The 19,537-nt window shown below is 39.3% G+C and overlaps 1 protein-coding gene across 1 annotated transcript in view; it reads right to left on the bottom strand.

Moving 5' to 3' along the window:
* The window catches only part of FAM172A (family with sequence similarity 172 member A), a 333,167-nt gene that overhangs the window by 175,177 nt on the left and 138,453 nt on the right, over nucleotides 1–19,537 (bottom strand). The window contains exon 8 of the mRNA XM_042447786.1: nucleotides 2,174–2,293. Coding sequence (XP_042303720.1) covers nucleotides 2,174–2,293 — 120 coding nt within the window. The remainder of the gene's footprint in view (nucleotides 1–2,173; nucleotides 2,294–19,537) is intronic.

Here is a 19,537-nt window from a genome sequence, read left to right as displayed (position 1 = left end):
CGTGTATAAAAAATCCGTGTATAAGAAGGGCCGACTGTATGTTCATTTGCATTTTAAGAAGCATTTTTAGATATAATTACTATTCAAATATCATAAAAAGCGAGATATTTCCCATCTAAATCACCTCAAATAAATTAATTTTCACCTCACTCTTACTTCATCTCTAACTAGTTAGTTCTCTTGATCCTCTTTTTCCTTCTTCCTCCTTCTGGAAACTTCATCTCTCTCTCTTTCCCTTTGCCATTAAAGCTATGGCTTTAACTTAAGGTCTCATGCAATGGATGTGGAGGTAGTCCTGAAACCTATTTTTTGCTTAAGGTGGTACAGCACAATGCAGTTTTTTTTGCTTGTGACTCCCCCCCCCCCAATTTTGACCTTCAAAGAAATGTTCTGTCATTTCCCACACACATTCACAAGCATAAGCTGCATTCAATTGCACAGCTTTGTTAGGAACGTTGTGGTTCGTGGAATCAGCTTTGCCTTTGGATTTTGTTTTAAGCCATCACTCATCAGCAGCCTTACAATCTTTTCTCCATAGCATCTGGAGTTTCAGAATTTTACTGGACAAAAAGGGAAAGAGTACCGGTAGATCCACATGGGAGGAGGTGCTCTTTTAGGTAACCTGACCACAGGACATTCAGAGCTTTGAAGGTTAAAGCCAACACTTTGATTTGGACCAGATACAGGCAAAGAATGCAGATGGAAAAGCACTGACACAATATAACTTCATTGACCAGAATCAGTTAATATTTTAGCTGGCCTGTTTTGGGGGAAAATGAAGTTTCAGGTGTGTTTTAAAAGTATGCTCTATATGTGATACATTTAAACCGTCTTTCTGGGATTAATGGAAAAGACAGATAGAACTGCTTCACAGTTATAATGATGACATACCATTCCAAACCTCTAGATGTAAGTAACTGTTCCAAGTAGATGTTGAAAAGCACAGGGAGAATCCAGAATCTTGAGACACTTGAAATGTCAATGGCAACAGGATGGAACAGAAATTCCACAGCACCATTTTTGGAGACTGGCTGCAATGTAACTGCCTCCAAGTCCATCCCAAAGAAATAACTAAGGGGCTGTACATATTAGAAGAAACGGGTGGCCATTAGCGCCTGGACCAGCATGGTGACATCTCTTGTGCACCACGCCGCTTGGACGCGTCACACAAGACACATCATCGGCGTGTGCACTGTCTGAATGCATGTGTGCCAAAATGTTGCCTCCGGCACATACTAGGGCTTGGGAGCATGTGGTCGTTCTGCTCTCCCAAGCTCTTGTTTTGGCCTGAAGACGGCGCTTTTTCCCCATCTGTACTGGGCCTAAGATACTGTGGTTAATATTATTAAAACTGCTATTTAGGAGAACCAGCACAGTTAAGTACTTAACTTCAAAAACTTATTGAAAAGGAAAATCTCCCCAAAATACAGCCACCACTTTGTACTGATTTTTCTATCAGCTGATAGAAGGAGCTTCACTAGCCTCCTTAATCAGTGCCTGAGGTTTTTTCCCCTTCTGACTTCAAGTCTGCAACTGCAGTTTTGAGTTATGAGTCAATTATTTGATCCCACCACTAAGTGGAATCTTTGGCGGGTTACAAACCGCCACTTACGACGCGCTCCATGCGTGCTAGGGTTAGGAAGGGGCGTGTTAGGGTTAGGAAGAATCGCCCCTTCCTAACCGGCCCCAGCCCCAACACGCATGAAGCGTGTCGTAAATGGCGGCGCCCATCCACATTTTGACGTCTTGGATGCATAGCGTCCAGACGTGTCGCGGGAGAAGTGACGCCGCGAGGGCGCGCTTTGCCCCTCGTGGTGCCACTTCCGTGTTTTGAAAAGGAGCGCCATTTCGGCGCTCCTTTTTCGCTGTGCCAGGAAGCCTTGCAGTCTGGCCGCTGGGGCTTCCCTCCGCAGCGAATGGCGGTGGCAGGAGAACGGCCGCTTGAGGGCGGTCTGTAACTTGCCCTTGAGACTTTTACTTAGCCATGATATTTATATATATATATGTCTACAACATATAAAGGAAAAGAACAATAGCTGATAGATGTAGAGGAGAGACAGTTTTAGTCCATATTTTTTAAAAAAAAAGAAAATTAAGCTTCATCTTTGTAAATATACTGTATATATAAAAAAACAGAGGATAAAAGGAATTGTTGATATGTTTAAAAAATCACCAGTTCTACAAATGTAAGTCCACCATAACTGTGAGCAACAAAAAATACATTTTCAGCTGCTGCCTGGGAGATAAAGTGGTCCCATACATAAATTGCATGTTCTTCAGGGGATCCATTTTCCTAGAAAGAGAAACCAGCATTTATTATAATCTATGATAATTTGTATAGTGCCTGAGCAATATTAGGTGCTTCACAAAACAATAAACATGAAATCCCCATTCAAAAAGATTCATAATCTAAACAGGCCAAAAACACAATGATGGAGGAACCAAGGTTACAAAAGAAAACAAAAACAAAGCAAACTATCAAAAACTTCCTGTATATTCACTTGGAGGAGTATAAATTGGCTTTATTGGCATGTGCCAGTACCTAAAGAACAAATGTATTCATTCATTCATTCAATTTCTATGCTGCCTTTCTCCCAGAAAGAGACCCAAGGTGGTTCACAAGATAAAAATTCTTTAAAACTTTACAATATTGGAATGGGAAAAATAAATAAAAGAAAGTTATTTTTAAGGAATTTCAAAAAGGTGACAGTGTAAAAACAACAACACCAGAACCAAGAAATCCAAACGCATCTGACTACAGAGACAAAACCAGTTGCTTCTTTCATGATCCATGTTCATCTTTGACACTCTGACCATTGGTCTCTAAATGGCTGTGTGATGGGGGAGGATGGAAGGTGGAATTTTAGTTCAAGAGGAACAAAAAGGGGAGATGTGGCATAGTTCTTTGTGGCTGGACTTTACACTCTATCTCCCCATCCAATATCTCACTCTGAAGCTCAGCATATGTGTAGCTCATTCACCAGGTTATGTGAAACTTTTGATCTGTTTCAATTAGATTCCATTAAAGTCTAAATTTAATCCTTGTGGTAATTTCAACAGGTAAGAATTTTGTTTTTGGATCTATTAACACATACAGGGTTCAGCCTCTTTGAAACTGTCATAATTAAAAACCCACAACAGTATGCACTGTGCATCAGTTTTAACAGTTTAGTCTACATTTATCTATTATTCTCAATGGTTAAAATAATCTGGATTATAATTATTTATATTCCAGTCCTATTAATTTGTTATAACTCTGGGGTCCAACAGCACATTACAATCACTTCATTTGAAAACATTATATTTAGATAAATGTGCTAACATCGCTCATAAGATAGTTCTCAACAGTTCCAATGAGAGTGAACACCACTGGAAAAAATTCTCTGCATATGATATACTGAACCAAGGATTCCAGACAGCCATGTATAACCTTTACTGCACTGTAAAGAATCATGCTATCTAAACAGAACAGCAACACCAACATGCAGAAATCTAACATAACATGTTAAATAAGTGGTCTGATTTATTTAAAACTATTGGTTTGCTGTTCAAAAGCAGTGAGGGCAAAGTAGATTCTGAAATACTGAGAAAAAGTATTTTTTTTTAATCTCTCATCTACCAACATAACTGAAAAAAGACCCACTGGATGCTCAAAGTGCTTCACATGTATGACCTCAATAATGCCTGTAGCAAATTGAAAAACATAAAGCTAAACAAATGACACTAGCAAAACTGGTCAAAGGGAAGCCATGGCACTGGGGGAAAAAAGTGTGCAGCTACAAACATAACGTCTGACCATCTCCTTAAATTGTCATTCAAGGTCTTTCCCCAAATGTTACTGCCATCTGAAGAATTGTGGTAGCTGGAAATAATCAGCTTTTGAATGGTGGCTTCTTGCCACTGGAATGCCCTCCAGGGAGGCCCATCTGCTATATTACAATAATTATTTAGGTTCCGTGAAAAATATTGCTGTTTTCTAAAATGCTGATTCTTTAGCATTTTCTAAAACGTAAAGGTGTTTACATTTTTAACAATTAGTCTATTTTTAAAACTATTCTATAGTAACTTACTACTTTGCTAGTTGCCAAAGAAATGTAATTCATATTTAGGGTGTCAGATTAAATTATATGAAGAAATATACATTTTATATAATGTTCATCAGTTGGTTAAAAGTATCCTATTGATACAGTACTCTGCTGAACACGGGAGATAAATTTAATTGAATACAAACATACTTGAGCAAGACATGTTGTGTTCTACCATTTTATCATTATTAAAAGCTATCCAGTGTAATTATTTTATTAGAGACACTGTATATACTGATCTATAAGTCGAAAAATTTATGTCCAAAAATTGACCCCCAAATCCCAGGTCGACTTATTTACACGTCAACATGGTAATGTAATAGAAGCTCTTTCAGATTTCCCAATGCAGTGAGGAGAGCAGTTTCTTTCTGTCTTGAGCCAAGCAGAAACAGTCCTGGGTGATTGACTGATTGATAGTGCTGTTTGTTTAAGAGTCCCTCTCCCATCCACACACTCCCCTGTCTGGGGAGTGAAGGCTGAAATGAAGGCTGAAATGCTGAAGCAAAAAGCCTCAATTAGAGTCCCTCTTGCTGTGTACACACATACACACACTGTATGCCTCCCATGTTTTACCCTCGTCTTATCCATGGGTCATGGCAAAATCTATAATTTTGGCCCCCAAACCTGCCCTCGATTTATACATACACATATAGGTCAACCTATAGTTGAGTATATACAGTACTATAAATGCTATTAATAAAATGAAAAAATCCTATAGTATTAATACTAAAAACATTTACTTATTCATTTTGCTATTGTTATGCTATCTTTTAAGGCCAAAGCATATCTCTTTAATCTTTAAAAATTAATTACAAAAGTCAGAATTTTCTTCAGTCAGATTGACATGTCATCACATTACTGTATACCTTTTTCTACACGTGAGCTACTTCACTGGGTGCTTGCAGAATAAAGGAAACAACAACTCTTTGGCTTTATGAGAGTGAAAATCAACTAGAGAATTGCTGTTTTCAGCATGGCTCTGGTTCAACACTTGTGAACAGTTCTACCAAAAATTTTGACATAAATAAAGTTGATAAACCAGGGGAAAATGTACTCCAACTATGGGAAACCGTATGGTAATGGAAGAGCTTCCCTTACCTAAGGCACCCAAGACATAAGTTTAAAATAACCCCTCAACAATATTAATTTATGGTTAAAAATAATGCAGCCATAACTCTGGAGCTTTTCCTGCCTCATTTAACAAATTTTATCTCTCTTCTGTAAAACAAAAATAATGCTTGCTGACGGGAAAGTAACAAACTATTTACGGTCATGAAATTTTTTTAAAAGTATTTTCCTTAATTATGATTTTTATTTTAGTTCTCTTGCAAGAGGAAAGAAGAATTACTGTATCTTACTATCTTGTCAGGAACTATTAAAATTATCAAGCATATCAGATACTAAGTACCTGTCAATCCAGTGAGCTGGAAAAGCAGTGAAAGACTACTTAGAAGATAAAAGAAGTTTGGATAGTTGAAGAAAAATACAGTAATTTTTTCCTCAATATCTTCTAAAATACATAAAATTCAAAGGTACAATGCATATTCATTTCATGACTCCTTCTGTAGAGGCAAGAAATGACACATATTTAATAACATATAATATTGTCCGCCTTCCCCTAAAGCATTCTCTTTAACAGAAGATTCATGGCTCAGTTCAGGCTGCCATATCAGTAAGTCCAAAAAGTTAACAATAAAACATACTTTGATAATATTTACATTATTATTTATCATTTTATATAATAAAGCCTATGCTGAAATTGTCCATGTCAGTGATGAGGAAGAGAGTTTATTTAAGTGGGGTGTGTCAAGGAGTAACATGGCGTAATCTCCACATCCACAATGCTAATGTGTGCACTAGTCAGAATGGAGGCCACATTTATCTATTAGACCATCCAGACATCTTTTTAAAAAAAAACACCAGCAGACTCAATTGGAAGATAAACGAGTTCCATTATCTAACAGGATTGTAGAAGCTTTGGATCCAAAGTTGGTCATAACCCACTGAAGAACAGCCCATTTCAGGGCCTACTTCCTGTCAATAACTGCACTTTCTCCCACCCACAGTTCAGTAAACCAGCCTTCTGTATTTCAAACAACAAGGACTTTATTCCAGTAACTGTAGATGTTAACAGGAAGATGTCTGCAGACAGAACTGCCATCATCCCCAAGCATCAACCCTATATTCACAATTCCCTGCCCTAAATCAATACATATCCATGCATCATCTTTCTAATTTCCCAGCCCCCCCTTTAAGATTTTCGGTTTTCTCCTCTTCACCTTTTATCCTGTGAGAAACTGTATCCCACACATATCTGCGTATTCCTGTACCAAGCAATTATCTTCACTTGGAAACCATGCCCTATGAGGAATGTCTTAGGGAGTTGGGGATGTTTAGCCTGGAAAAGAAAAGGTTAAGATATGATATGACAGCCCTGTTTAAATACTTAAAGGGATGCTATATTGAGGAGGGCACAAGCTTGTTTTCTGCTGCTCCAGAGACTAGGACCTGGAGCAATGGATTCAAGCTACAGGAAAAGAGATTCCACCTCAACATTAGGAGGAACCTCCTGACAGTAGAACACACTCCCTCGGAGCGTGGTGGAGTCTCCTTCCTTGGAGGTCTTCAAGCAGAGGCTGGATGGCCATTTGTCAATTATGCTTTGGTTGAGATTTCCTGCATGGCAGGGGGATGGACAGGATGGCACTTGTGGTCTCTTCCAACTCTATAATTCTATGATTCTAAACCACCATCAAGGTTTTTTACCAACACTATACCTCTCATCATCCCCCATGTCTGAAATATACATATTGCACAATTTTAAAATAATATCTCCTATATTACTATATTAATAACTCACTACTCAACTGTATAGATAACTCATGACATATTCAATCAGATTCTGATATCACCAAATTGTGGTAGGTTTATGTCCACAGAACATTTTACAGGTATAAGCAAACAGGACCTCTAGGCCCCTAGATGTCTGAGGAGTTTAGGCTTCTGTTTTGTATTGAACAGTAGTATTTTTGAATTGGTATTTTTGCTCACCGGGAAACCTGAACTCCATTCACACCAGAGAATGCATCCGAGCCATCTATTGTAGCTCTTATGGTATTTGGAGGTAGTACATATAGTTCTGTAACCCTATCACTATAAGATGTGCCACAGAAGCTATAGTTCTTACTATGAAGACTGAGGTTTGCATTGGATTTTGTTGCAGGAAACAGTGCATAGCATGGCTGTTCAAATGTGTGGCCCTCCAGAAATTTGTTACCAATTGCAATTTCCAACTTTCTTCACTGATTCCCCATCTTCAAAAAGGGGAAAAAAGAAGATCCCAACAATTACCGTCCAGTTAGGCTGACATCTATACCAGGAAAGATTCTAGAACAGATCATTAAACAGAGAGTCTGTGCACATCTAGAAAGCAATGCCACAACACTGGTTTCAGAAAAACAAGTCATTCAGAAAAAGCTAATCTCTTTTTTTTAAATAAAATTACCAGCTTGGTAGATGAAGGGAATGCTGTGGATATAGTATATCTTGATTTCAGTAAGGCTACTGACAGGGTCCCCCATGATATTCTTGAAAACAAGCTGGTGAAATGTGGACTAGACAACGTAACTGTTACATAGATTTGTAATTGGTGGACTGGGCAAACCCAAAGGGTGCTCAACAATGGCTCTTTCTCATCCTGGAGAGAAGTGAGCAGTGGGGTTCCACAGGGCTCTGTCCTGGGCCCAGTGCTATTCAACATCTTTATCAATGACTTGGATGACAGAATTGGGGGCATACTCATCAAATTTGCAGATGACACCAAATTAGGGGGAGTAGCTAATACCTCAGAGGACAGGACCACAATTCAAAATTATCTGAATAGATTAGAAAGCTGGGCCAAAGCTGACAAAATGAAATTAAACAAGGAGAAATGTAAGGTACAACACTTAGGGCAGAAAAATGAAATGCACAGATATAGGATGGGCTACACCTGGCTGACTGAAACTACATGTGAAAGGGATCTGGGAGTCCAAGTAGACCACAAGTTGAACATGAGTCAACAGTGCGATGCAGCAGCTAAAAAGGCCAATGCAATTTTAGGCTGCATCAATAGAAGTATAATGTCTAGATCAAGGGAAGTAATAGTGCCACTTTATTCTGCTCTGGTCAGGCCCCACCTGGAATACTGTGTCCAGTTCTGGGCAGCACAATTCAAAAAGGATGTTGTGAAGCTGGAGCGTGTCCAGAGGAGGGCAACCAAAATGGCGAAAGGTCTGGAAATCATGCCCTATGAGGAGAGACTTAGGGAGCTGGGGATGTTTGGCCTGGAGAAGAGATGGTTAAGAGATGATCTGATAGCTGTGTTTAAATACTTGAAGGGATGTCATATTGAGGAGGGAGCTAACTTGTTTTCTGCTGCTCTAGAGACTAGGACCCGGAGCAATGGATGCAAGCTACAGGAAAAGAGATTCCACCTCAACATTAGGAGGAACTTCCTGACAGTAAGGGCTGTTCGACAGTGGAACAAACACCCTCGGAGTGTAGTGGAGTCTCCTTCCTTGGAGGTCTTTAAATAGAGCCTGGATGACCATCTGTTGGGGATGCTTTGAGTTTGATTTCCTGCATAGCAGGGGGTTGGACTGAATGGCCCTTGCGGTCTCTTCCAACTCTATGATTCTATTATTTGCAGCCTACCATATGGAGTGTTATTCTCACCCCAGTTACATTTAGATGACATGCCACAAGTTGTGGATTTTATTTTCAATGAACATTTTCTTTTTTGGCATGTATTTGACATGCAAAGGTGCTGACAACAATATTTATGAAAAAGGTAAAAGGTAAAGTGTTTTCCTTTGATAAAGTTGTCAAGTAGTACTTGACTATAGGGGGCGGTGCTCATTTCTGTTATTAAGCCGAAAAGCCAGCATTGCCAAAGACAACTCTGTAGTTATTGACCAACATGACTACACAGAATGTTGTTACCTTCCCACCCAAGTGGAACTTACTTATTTACTCGCATTTTTACATGGTTTAGGTTGGCAGAAGTCAGGACTAGTTACGGGACCTGACTTTGTCATGCGGCACTTGGGCCTCAAACTGTTGACCTGCCGATCTTGCAATCATCATAGTCAGCATCTTAACCACTGAGCCACCACATCCCCTATTATTTGGGAAACTGCTCATGAAACAATCTACTGGATGAATGGTTTGATAGTTCCAGGCCTCACATACATTGACACCTACATACTGCAAGTAGATGCTCTTAACTATTCTAACACAGCTTCTCTCTTTGCTAGTATTCAAATGGTTCATGGCCATGATTGAAAATAAGCATTTATTTTTCTCATTTTATTTTAATTTGCTGCTCTCTGTTCATTTTTTAAAAAATACAAATAAAAATTGATTCTTCTGTTGTTCTACTGCTTCAATATTTGTGACAATCTATTTTCTGTATTTCTGAAAATAAATGCAGGTATAAATATTTAATCAACTATTTGGGGTAGGATCCACACTTAGAGGAGATTAATTTGCTAAGCATGACTATGCCTACATCCCACCCTTTGTGAGATTTACATAACAAACAAACCTTAACTAAAGCATCAAAAATAGATTTACAGAGTAATGATTGAAGTTACTAGGAGACTCCTCTCCTTTCAAAGAAAATTACCACTATCAGCAAAGGTCAGCCACTCCCTTGGCAATGTGGACCAATCACTAGCTGTCATGTCCTCAGGAAGACTGTAAATTAAAGGCAAGGTTAGTGAAGAGCCAAATTAGGACTGATAACTACAGTCTACATGGCAACGAAAAACAGTACAAAGAAGGGAAAAGGTGAGAGCAGGAAGACATATAGAAAGCATATCTTGCTCCTGTTCTGTGACAGAATTCAGACCAAGAAGTTAAACATATACCAAACAAAGAAGTTAGACATATACAAATACCAGGAAAAGGCTAATTAAAAAAGGGAAGAGGGATGAACTATTCAGGTTAGCTCAAAGTAAGGGTAATGTAGGTCATGTCAGTCACATGAGATCAGTAATTTGTTCATATCTCACCTCTTCCCATTAGATCACCATGTGGCTCCCAAAAGAAGCATTTAAGTACATAAAGGGGATACAGCAAAAAGTCACCTTCAAGATGCCACCCTAAAAGGTGGAAAATAAATATATAGACCCTAACTGGGCCGAGTTCTATTGCTTTGGATTTTAGAACATAAAAAAAATCCTAAGTTGTTTTTCCACTGGCAGGAATAAGTTATGATGCAAAGGAATTCTCTTGTCTCCCATCGGGCTGGCTAAAGTGACCTCAGCTGGACTACACTGGGCTCAAACTGACCTTCACAACCACAGCTGCTACAAAAGACAGCCAACAGATCTGATACACTTGGCTAAGTCAAGAGAGGGTCATAAAAGGGACATGGCAAGGGACAGACATGCCCACTTGAGTACATAGTTTAAGGAGCTTTCTGCACCTTGACACAGGTCAAGGTAAGTGGGCATGGGGTAAGTGGCAAGATCATGGGAGAAGATGAGGTGCCTGTGTCAGTTTTAGGCCATCCACATGATAACACCATGTTTGAACTTTATGTGACTGAAGATGGGGTTGGTGAACTCAACCCCAGGACTCTATATTCTGGCAGGTCATCGGTCAAAGAAACTCTGCATCCAGAGACTGGAGCTATATGTGCATTTGATTCTCCTGGGTGTCTCACTCATTTATATCAGCCAGTGGGACTTGGCCAAGGCCTTCCAGAAAAGCCTGTACTCCTGAGCTATGCTGTAGAGCAGTAGGTATAGGAGCAACTTTGTGTACCTTCTCAAGTTTACAGGGGGCCTAAACCTTTGAGTGATACAAACACCAGAAAACATATCTTCAGCATTCCAAAAAGATAGTTGCTGTCCATCTTAGTGGTTGAACCACCCGCTCTGGAAGGTCCCTTGCATTTGGGAAGGGGGGGGGGTCCAGACTAAGTGCCACCATTATGATGGGGCTTGGGTACGGCGGCGGCGCAGCAGCACACACCATTCATTTTATCTAAGGGAGGGGGGGGGTCCGGACCCCAAGAAACCCCCCTTGGCTACGTCCCTGCTTGCATCATGTATGAGAAGAAAAAATGGGGTGCTTGTGCATGAAATGTGAGTTTTAAGACATCCATATGGTGACACCATGTTGGGACATTTCCCTAGACCTTCTCAAGGGCTTCATGCTATGGTGCAGTTATAAGACCAGTTTAATTCTAAGGCCAGTTTTCAAGTAGATCAGGGAAGAATGGAATACAAAACAATGTGCATGTGAGGTTTGAGATATCCAAATGAAAATCGGTGTGCTTACTCAGAACATTATTTTTGGTGGGTTGTTTTAAGTATGAACTCTAGCTGAATTCCCAACCTCATTTCCAAAGGCGAGGAAGAGGTAGAATAATCTGCAATGTGAGATCCAATGCCAGAATTTTCTGTTTTTACTAGTTGATATTAGCCTACCCCCAAAACAAACAATACTCACCCTGGTGGCTAAAGGACAAAGACAGATAAAAACATCAGTCAAATTAATGTGTTTCACAGTATCAGTGTGATGGATTTTACATCATTCAGGCCACTAACCTGAGATGCAATATGTATTTCTTTTATTCATTAAAGTATTTAAATCCTGCCTTACAGCCAAGGATCTCAGGGTGGCACAAATTGAATTTTAAACAATTTAAAATGTGAAGCTGTAAAAGTAATTTACAGTCTAAAATATATTAAATTTTCTAAAAACTCAAAACAAGTTAAAGCATGTACCAACATGACAAATTTATAACATTTCAAAGGCTTTAATAAATATAATATCTTAACTCAGCACCAAATCAAAGCAAACATCGGTGCAAATTAGGTCTCTAAGGGGAGGGCTATCCATAACTTGGGTAATACCACAGAGAAAGCCCTTTTCCATGTCCTCCCTCAATATTGGTGGGACATAAACCAGGGCCTTTATGGAGCTGTGCACACAGCCCCAAAGGAGTGGCCTCCAACCACCCCTGTTACAGCCAGATCGAGGCCACACAACTTCATGCCACAGCCCTGATATGGCCTTTGCAGGGCACAAAAAGGAGCCGCAAAAAGCGGCTCCTTTTCACAGCCTGCAAAGGGTGCAATAGCTGCATTGCTGCAGCCTGGCAGTGCTCCTTCGGCACTGCATCATATGCATGCAGCACCGGAGGAGCACCGTGACGCTGCATGTGGCATCACACCGCCCTGGAAGTGGAGCCAGGCTGTGCGTCATGTAGACGATACACCTCGCCTCTGCCCCCAAGCTGGCCCAAACTGCCGGTCTGCACAGCCCCTATATCAAACCTCAGTTCTTGAGAATTCATATACTAAGTACTTCAAAATATTGTTTACTGGAAAAGCAGGATTGAGACATCAGGCAAAATTACCAGTGATGGGACACTAAAATAGGAAAAGTGGCTCATCAAGAACTCTGGAGAGAACTAATATGGGAGGGGGGGAGACAATCTCCAGCAACATCTTTTACATATGGCAGTGATTTCAGTGAATCATATCCACTGTTCTTTAGACCAGTACAAAAGCATTTCTACATCATACAAAAAAATTAAAATAGGCGTGAACCAGAAAAATATCAGCTGCACCCGGTCAAGACTCAAATAAAACCCTCCATATACAAATGAGGTATTTTACAGACATTTTTATCAAGCCTGTTTAGAATATAGCAGATTAAGTAGATTTAAATTCTTTTTCTATAAAAACGCTGTATCATTTGACAGAAAAACTGGCAAGGCATATAACATTTTAATGAATCAAACCATTAGTCTATACAGATAAGCAGTGTGCATACAGTACATACAGTGCTTTTTGGAGCTTTCAAAATGCAGGTTAAAATCATGAATGGAATATTGCCATCATTAATTCTTAAATACCAAGCTGAAGGCAGGCAGAAGCCAAAGCCTTATCAACTACACCAGATACTAATACCTAGACACCGCTAGGTCTGCAGTTATGATGGACTACCTGAGCTGATAACACATGGAACTATCTAAACAACATTTGCATATTTGTGTAATTATTTTCTAAGGTTAATTAGCTCCAGCAAAGCAGTTTGCCCTTTGAGACTGCTTACAGTGACAGGTTCACATATTTCCTGTTTTGATGCCAAATTACACAGGGTTTGTTGCTGTTGTTGTTCTTTTAACCTGTTGCTGAGAAGTTATAAATACTGTAATGTTTTCATTGTTTTGGTAAATTTTGAAATAGCAAACTGGGCACTTTATCCCAACAGATAGTTCACATACACATAAATCAATTTCTCCTTAGTTACAAAGCAATCCAAATATTGTTTACCTTATGTAACATTTCACCTTTTTATAAAAGATTTCACATATGTACATAGTACTGAAATACTCCTTTTCTTTTCTGTGCACATATGGCTCTACCATATGCTGACATACTGTACTTGCATCACTATGAACTTCTGGGTGTCAATCACATGCAATGGGAATACAGTTCATCTAGGACTTGGTATCCACATTCAACAATATTTACTTATATTGATGGCCTTGTGGATGATACATGGGAAATGCAATCCTGCTGCAATGAGGAAAGAACAGGCTTGGATGTTTTAATCTACAGCTCTTTTAACCAAATTATTTAGGTCTTTCACTTCCTAAATGGCCTATAAAATACACTTCCATTGGACAAGAGCCAGTGGTGAAGTCCACTGATGGAACAAGGAATTCCAAGGGAACTGGGGCAGGGAAGGCAGGGTAATGATGCAATGCAGAGGTGAGAAGAAGAAAGTTCCACCAGCTGAAAACTGGGTTTCACCAGTAATTTACAAAATATCATGAATTGTATCATGAATCTGAAAATGTATTTAATGATATTTTGCAATTCTGTATCTGGAAATTTATATTGCAACCTGCTACCTAAGATAATAATAAGAACTGCTTACTATTAAAATATATGAAACAACATTAAGACTTTGATAAATTGTAACAATTATTAAAACAGCATAATGTAAGAATTGTAAACTTTTCTGGTCTTTTGTTCTAAATAAATATCAGTGTATATATACAGTATATATGTGCTTTCCTCTGGCTAACAGGGAAAGTCATCATTCGTGAGTTATAAAATTAATATAAAAACACTTTGCCTCACTCCTAAACTGGCTAATTTGTGAAAGTATAAAACATATAACAGATATTTGTACAGCCTTATATGACCTGGAATGCTGAATTTTAGTATATGTAGTCCAAGATATTCTGATTATTAGAAAAGACCGAAAAGGGATGCAGGCTGTATGGCTCTCTCTCAAAGGTGTGTAATTACAATGGTGGATATAGGATTTTCACTTTAGCTAGAAAGCTAAAACAACTTCACATGTATGTCAATACCCAAATTTCTAGACATTCTGACAATGGGATGCTTTTCCATATAAATACTCTAGCAGGGAATTCATGTCATCAAAAAGAGCAGCAGTGCAATTATGGGATAGAATGGTGGTATTCTGGTCACAGTCTACAGCCTTTAAACCTACCTATTTTAGCCTTATGGTGATTTCCAGTCAAGAATCTGGATCTAGTTTTATTTATTAGCATCCATATACTTTAGAAGCTACATTATGGAGCTAAATCATACAATATAAATTGTTATTGTGCGTCTTCAAGTCATTTTGACTTCCAGCAACCCTATGACAGGGTTTTCTGAAGCTGAGAGTGTGTGACTTGCCTAAGGTCACCCAGAAGGTTTCCATGGTTGAGCAGAGATTCAAATCTTGGCCTCCAGAGTCTTGGTCCATTGGTCAACCAACTATGCCACACCATATTAATGAAATTTACTGATCAAGGTGGTACTGAATATTAGTTCAGTAATACGGTACCCAACACAAAACATATATAAACTCCACCATTAAGGTTGTAACAGCATAGTAACAAAACATCTTAATGTGCCTTTTAATCTTTTGCATTCAGTAAAATTATAGATTCAATGATAGGGTTGTCCAATAATGCCAAATGTTTCTTTTTATAAATGACAGTGCAGAGAGACTTTGTCATTCAAGATAAAGGGCCATCCACAGCACAACAAATAATTCTGTCTAAAGTCCAATTTCTGATTAAAATACATATCATAAATATGACATTTGGTGCAGTGTAGTAAATACACCTTATGTTGTGGATATTTCTGGAATTCAGAATTGCCACCAATGTGTTAATCATTACTATTCTAGTCTGCTATTCAATGCAACTAATTTATTGATCAAGGTGGTATTTTAGTGCTGTTTGACATGGAATGAGAACAGAATAAACAGAATGTAGAGTTCTGTTCCAGTTCCAGAACACATCACCATATAATGAGAGCACCAGGGCACTTTAGAGAGGCAAAACAAAGGGAAGATAAAAATGTCCTGATGAGTAGACATCAGACATGAACAAAGAGAAAATTTAAGATTTTATTATAAATTATACCAGAAGCTAGCAAAATTTTTCTGAATTTTTTCCTTCCATCCCCTCACTCACTGTAGTTCCAGTGTAAAATCTTGCAAAGACTAAGGAATTGGATGATATCTTTCTAGAACAGATGACCACACAGTCAGAAAGGAGAGATGTAGTAGTGATGGGCGACTTCAACTATCCTGATATTTGTTGGAAGTCAAACTCAGCAAAATCCTCAAGGCCTAGCAAATTCCTCACTTGCCTGGAAGACAATTTCATGGTCCAAAAGGTGGAAGAGGCAACAAGGGGGTCAGCTATTTTAGATCTGATCCTAACCAACAAGGATGACTTGGTTAATGGGGTGCAAGTGGTGGGATCGTTAGGTGGAAGTGACCATGTTCTCCTGGAGTTTGTAATACAGTGGAAAGGAGAAGCCAGGCATAGTCAGACACGCATCCTAGACTTTAGGAGAGCGGATTTCAGTAAACTTAGAGAAGTATTGAGGGCAATTCCATGGTCAGAAATACTAAAAGATAAAGGAGTTCAGGATGGATGGGACTTTCTCAAAAGGGAGATACTGAAGGCTCAATTTCAAACAGTTCCAGTGAGAAAGAAAAACGGGAGGTGTCTCAAGAAACCAGGATGGATGACTAAGGAACTTTCAACCGAGCTAAGTTTGAAACGGAACATGTATAAGAAATGGAAAAAGGGGGAAATCACAAAAAAGGAATTCAAAGAAATAGAAGGCATGTGTAGGGGTAAAGTCAGAAAAGCTAAAGTGCAGAATGAACTCAGGCTTGCTAGAGAGGTTAAGAACAATAAAAAGGGCTTTTTTGGATATGTCCGCAGCAAAAGGAAGAAGAAGGAAACGGTAGGGCCACTGCGTGGAGAAGATGGCAAGATGCTAACAGAAGACAGAGAAAAGGCAGAATTACTAAATACCTTCTTTGCCTCAGTCTTCTCAGAAAAGGCAAAGGGTGCTCAACCTGAGGATAATGGAGCAGAGGACAGAATAGAGGAATTTCAGCTCAGAATAAGTAAAGAGATAGTAGAGGAATACCTTATTAATCTAAATGAATTTAAGTCTCCGGGACCAGATGAACTTCATCCAAGGGTATTAAAAGAACTGGCAAATGTAATATCGGAGCCATTGGCAATAATCTTTGAAAACTCCTGGAAAACAGGAGAGATCCCAGCAGACTGGCGGAGGGCAAACGTTGTCCCCATCTTCAAAAAAGGGAAAAAAGAGGATCCCAACAATTATCGTCCAGTTAGTCTGACATCAGTACTAGGAAAGATTCTGGAGCAGATCATTAAACAGAGAGTCTGTGAACATCTAGAAGGCAATGCCATAATCACAAAAAGTCAACATGGGTTTCAGAGAAACAAGTCATGCCAGACAAACCTAATCTCTTTCTTTGATAAAATTACCAGCTTGGTAGATGAAGGGAATGCTGTGGATATAGTATATCTTGATTTCAGTAAGGCCTTTGACAAAGTTCCCCATGACATTCTTGCAAACAAGCTTGCAAAATGTGGGCTAGACAAAGGAACTGTTAAATGGATCTGTAATTGGTTGACCGGCCGAACCCAAAGGGTGCTCAACAATGGCTCCTTTTCATCCTGGAGAAAAGTGACCAGTGGGGTCCCACAGGGCTCTGTCCTGGGCCCAGTGCTATTCAACATCTTTATCAATGACCTGGATGACAGAATTGGGAGCATACTTATCAAATTTGCAGATGACACCAAATTAGGGGGAATAGCTAATACCCCAGAGGACAGGATCAAGATTCAAAATGACCTGAATAGACTAGAAAGCTGGGCCAAAGCTAACAAAATGAAATTCAACACGGAGAAATGTAAGGTATTGCACTTAGGGCGGAAAAATAAAATGCACAGATATAGGATGGGTGACACCTGGCTGAATGAAACTACGTGTGAAAGGGATATAGGAGTCCAAGTAGACCACAAGTTGAACATGAGTGAACAGTGTGATGCGGCAGCTAAAAAGGCCAATGCTATTTTAGGCTGCATCAATAGAAGTATAGTGTCTAGATCAAGAGAAGTAATAGTGCCACTGTATTCTGCTCTGGTCAGGCCCCACCTAGAATATTGTGTCCAGTTCTGGGCGCCACAATTCAGAAAAGACATTGAGAAACTGGAGCATGTCCAAAGGAGGGTGACAAAAATGGTGAAGGGTCTGGAAACCATGCCCTATGAGTAACGACTTAGGGAGCTGGGGATGTTTAGCCTGGAGAAAAGAAGGTTAAGAGGTGATATGATCGCCCTGTTTAAATATTTGAAAGGATGTCATATTGAAGAGGGAGCAAGCTTGTTTTCTGCTGCTCCAGAGAACAGGACCCGGAACAATGGATGCAAGCTACAGGAAAAGAGATTCCACCTGAACATTAGGAGGAACTTCCTGACAGTAAGGGCTGTTCGACAATGGAATGCACTCCCTCGGAGGGTGATAGAGTCTCCTTCCTTGGAGGTCTTTAAACAGAGGCTGGATGGCCATCTGTCAGGGATGCTTTGATTTGGATTTCCTGCATGGCAGGGGGTTGGACTGGATGGCCCTAGTGGTCTCTTCCAACTCTATGATTCTATGAAATGCTCCCATTCTCTCAAACATTATGCAAATATTACATTTCTGATACCTCTTTCTCCTTCCATCTTCTCACTCACTCCAGTTCCACCTTAAAACCTCATCCCTGTTTTGCAGACACTCCCACATCCTCCTTCTCTTCTCCTCATTCTAGTCGCAACTTAAAATTAATTACTCTGTAAATGGCTGGATTTAATTTAAAAAATTAAATTATTATTTTATTAAAAAGTGCAGCCCTCAAATTCCTGTAACCTGAATCACCCCTGCTCACCACAGTTACCCACCCCTGTTTTAGAGTATAAACTCCTGAGAACAGGAAACTATATTCCCATATTCTGTAAACTAACATACATATCAACCATCCCATATAAATAAGTAATTCTATAACATAATGGATGTAGGAGGAAATTTAAAACACAAACTGTTGTACAGGCTGAGTATTCATTATCTCAAAATCTGAAATGCTCCAAAATCCAAAACTTTTTTCATGGGTGGCTGAGATAGACACCTTTGCTTTCTGATGGTTCAGCATTCACAAATTTTGTTTCATGCACACAATTACAAAAAAATATTTTATAAAATTACCTTCAGGGTATGTTTATATAATGTATATAAAACATAAATGAGTTTCATGGTTAGACTTGGGTCTCATTGCCAAGATATCTATCTATATATGCACAAATATTCCAAAATCTGAGGATAAAAACCCATGAAATCTGGAACATTTCTGTCCCAAGCATTTCGGACATGGGATACTCAACCTGTTTTAGTTAATGGCAACAGGTAGCATATAGCATGTAAAAAGAGAGGTGGAAGCTGCAATTAGAGAAATGGGAAAAAATAAATCACCAAGAACAGATGATATTCCAATCAAACTGCTTCACTCTGTACTGACAGAATCAACCCCAGTGCTACCCAACGTATGTCAACTGATATGGGGGGGAAAAAGATGGCCAACAAATTGGAAACAATCAATATACATCCCCAGCGACAAAAAGTAGACACAAACTACTACAGCAGCTATAGGACCATAGCTCTAATTTCTCATGCAGGCAAAATTATGCTCAAAATTCTGCAACCATACATGGAGAGAGAAATCTTAGACAGGATCAGGAAAGGAAGAAGCACTAGGGACCACACTGCAAACATACAGTGGCAAATGCGGAGAGTGTCAGGTAATTCCAAAAGAATTTTTTTATAGATTACAGCAAAGCCTTTGACTGCATAGATCATGAAAGACTATGGAACGCCCTTAAATACATGGGAGTGCTAACACACCTGATAAATCCTGATGAGAAATCTGTACTTAGGAAAAGAACACAGAATAAAAAAATGGTTCCCAGTTGGCAAAGGGGTCAGGCAAGGCTGCATCCTTTCACCCTATCTATTCAACTTGTCTGCAAAACATATTGTACAAAA

The sequence above is a fragment of the Sceloporus undulatus genome, chromosome 2 (genome assembly GCF_019175285.1).
Source record: "Sceloporus undulatus isolate JIND9_A2432 ecotype Alabama chromosome 2, SceUnd_v1.1, whole genome shotgun sequence".
Taxonomy (NCBI): domain Eukaryota; kingdom Metazoa; phylum Chordata; class Lepidosauria; order Squamata; family Phrynosomatidae; genus Sceloporus; species Sceloporus undulatus.
This window is presented reverse-complemented; position numbering and strand designations above follow the sequence as displayed.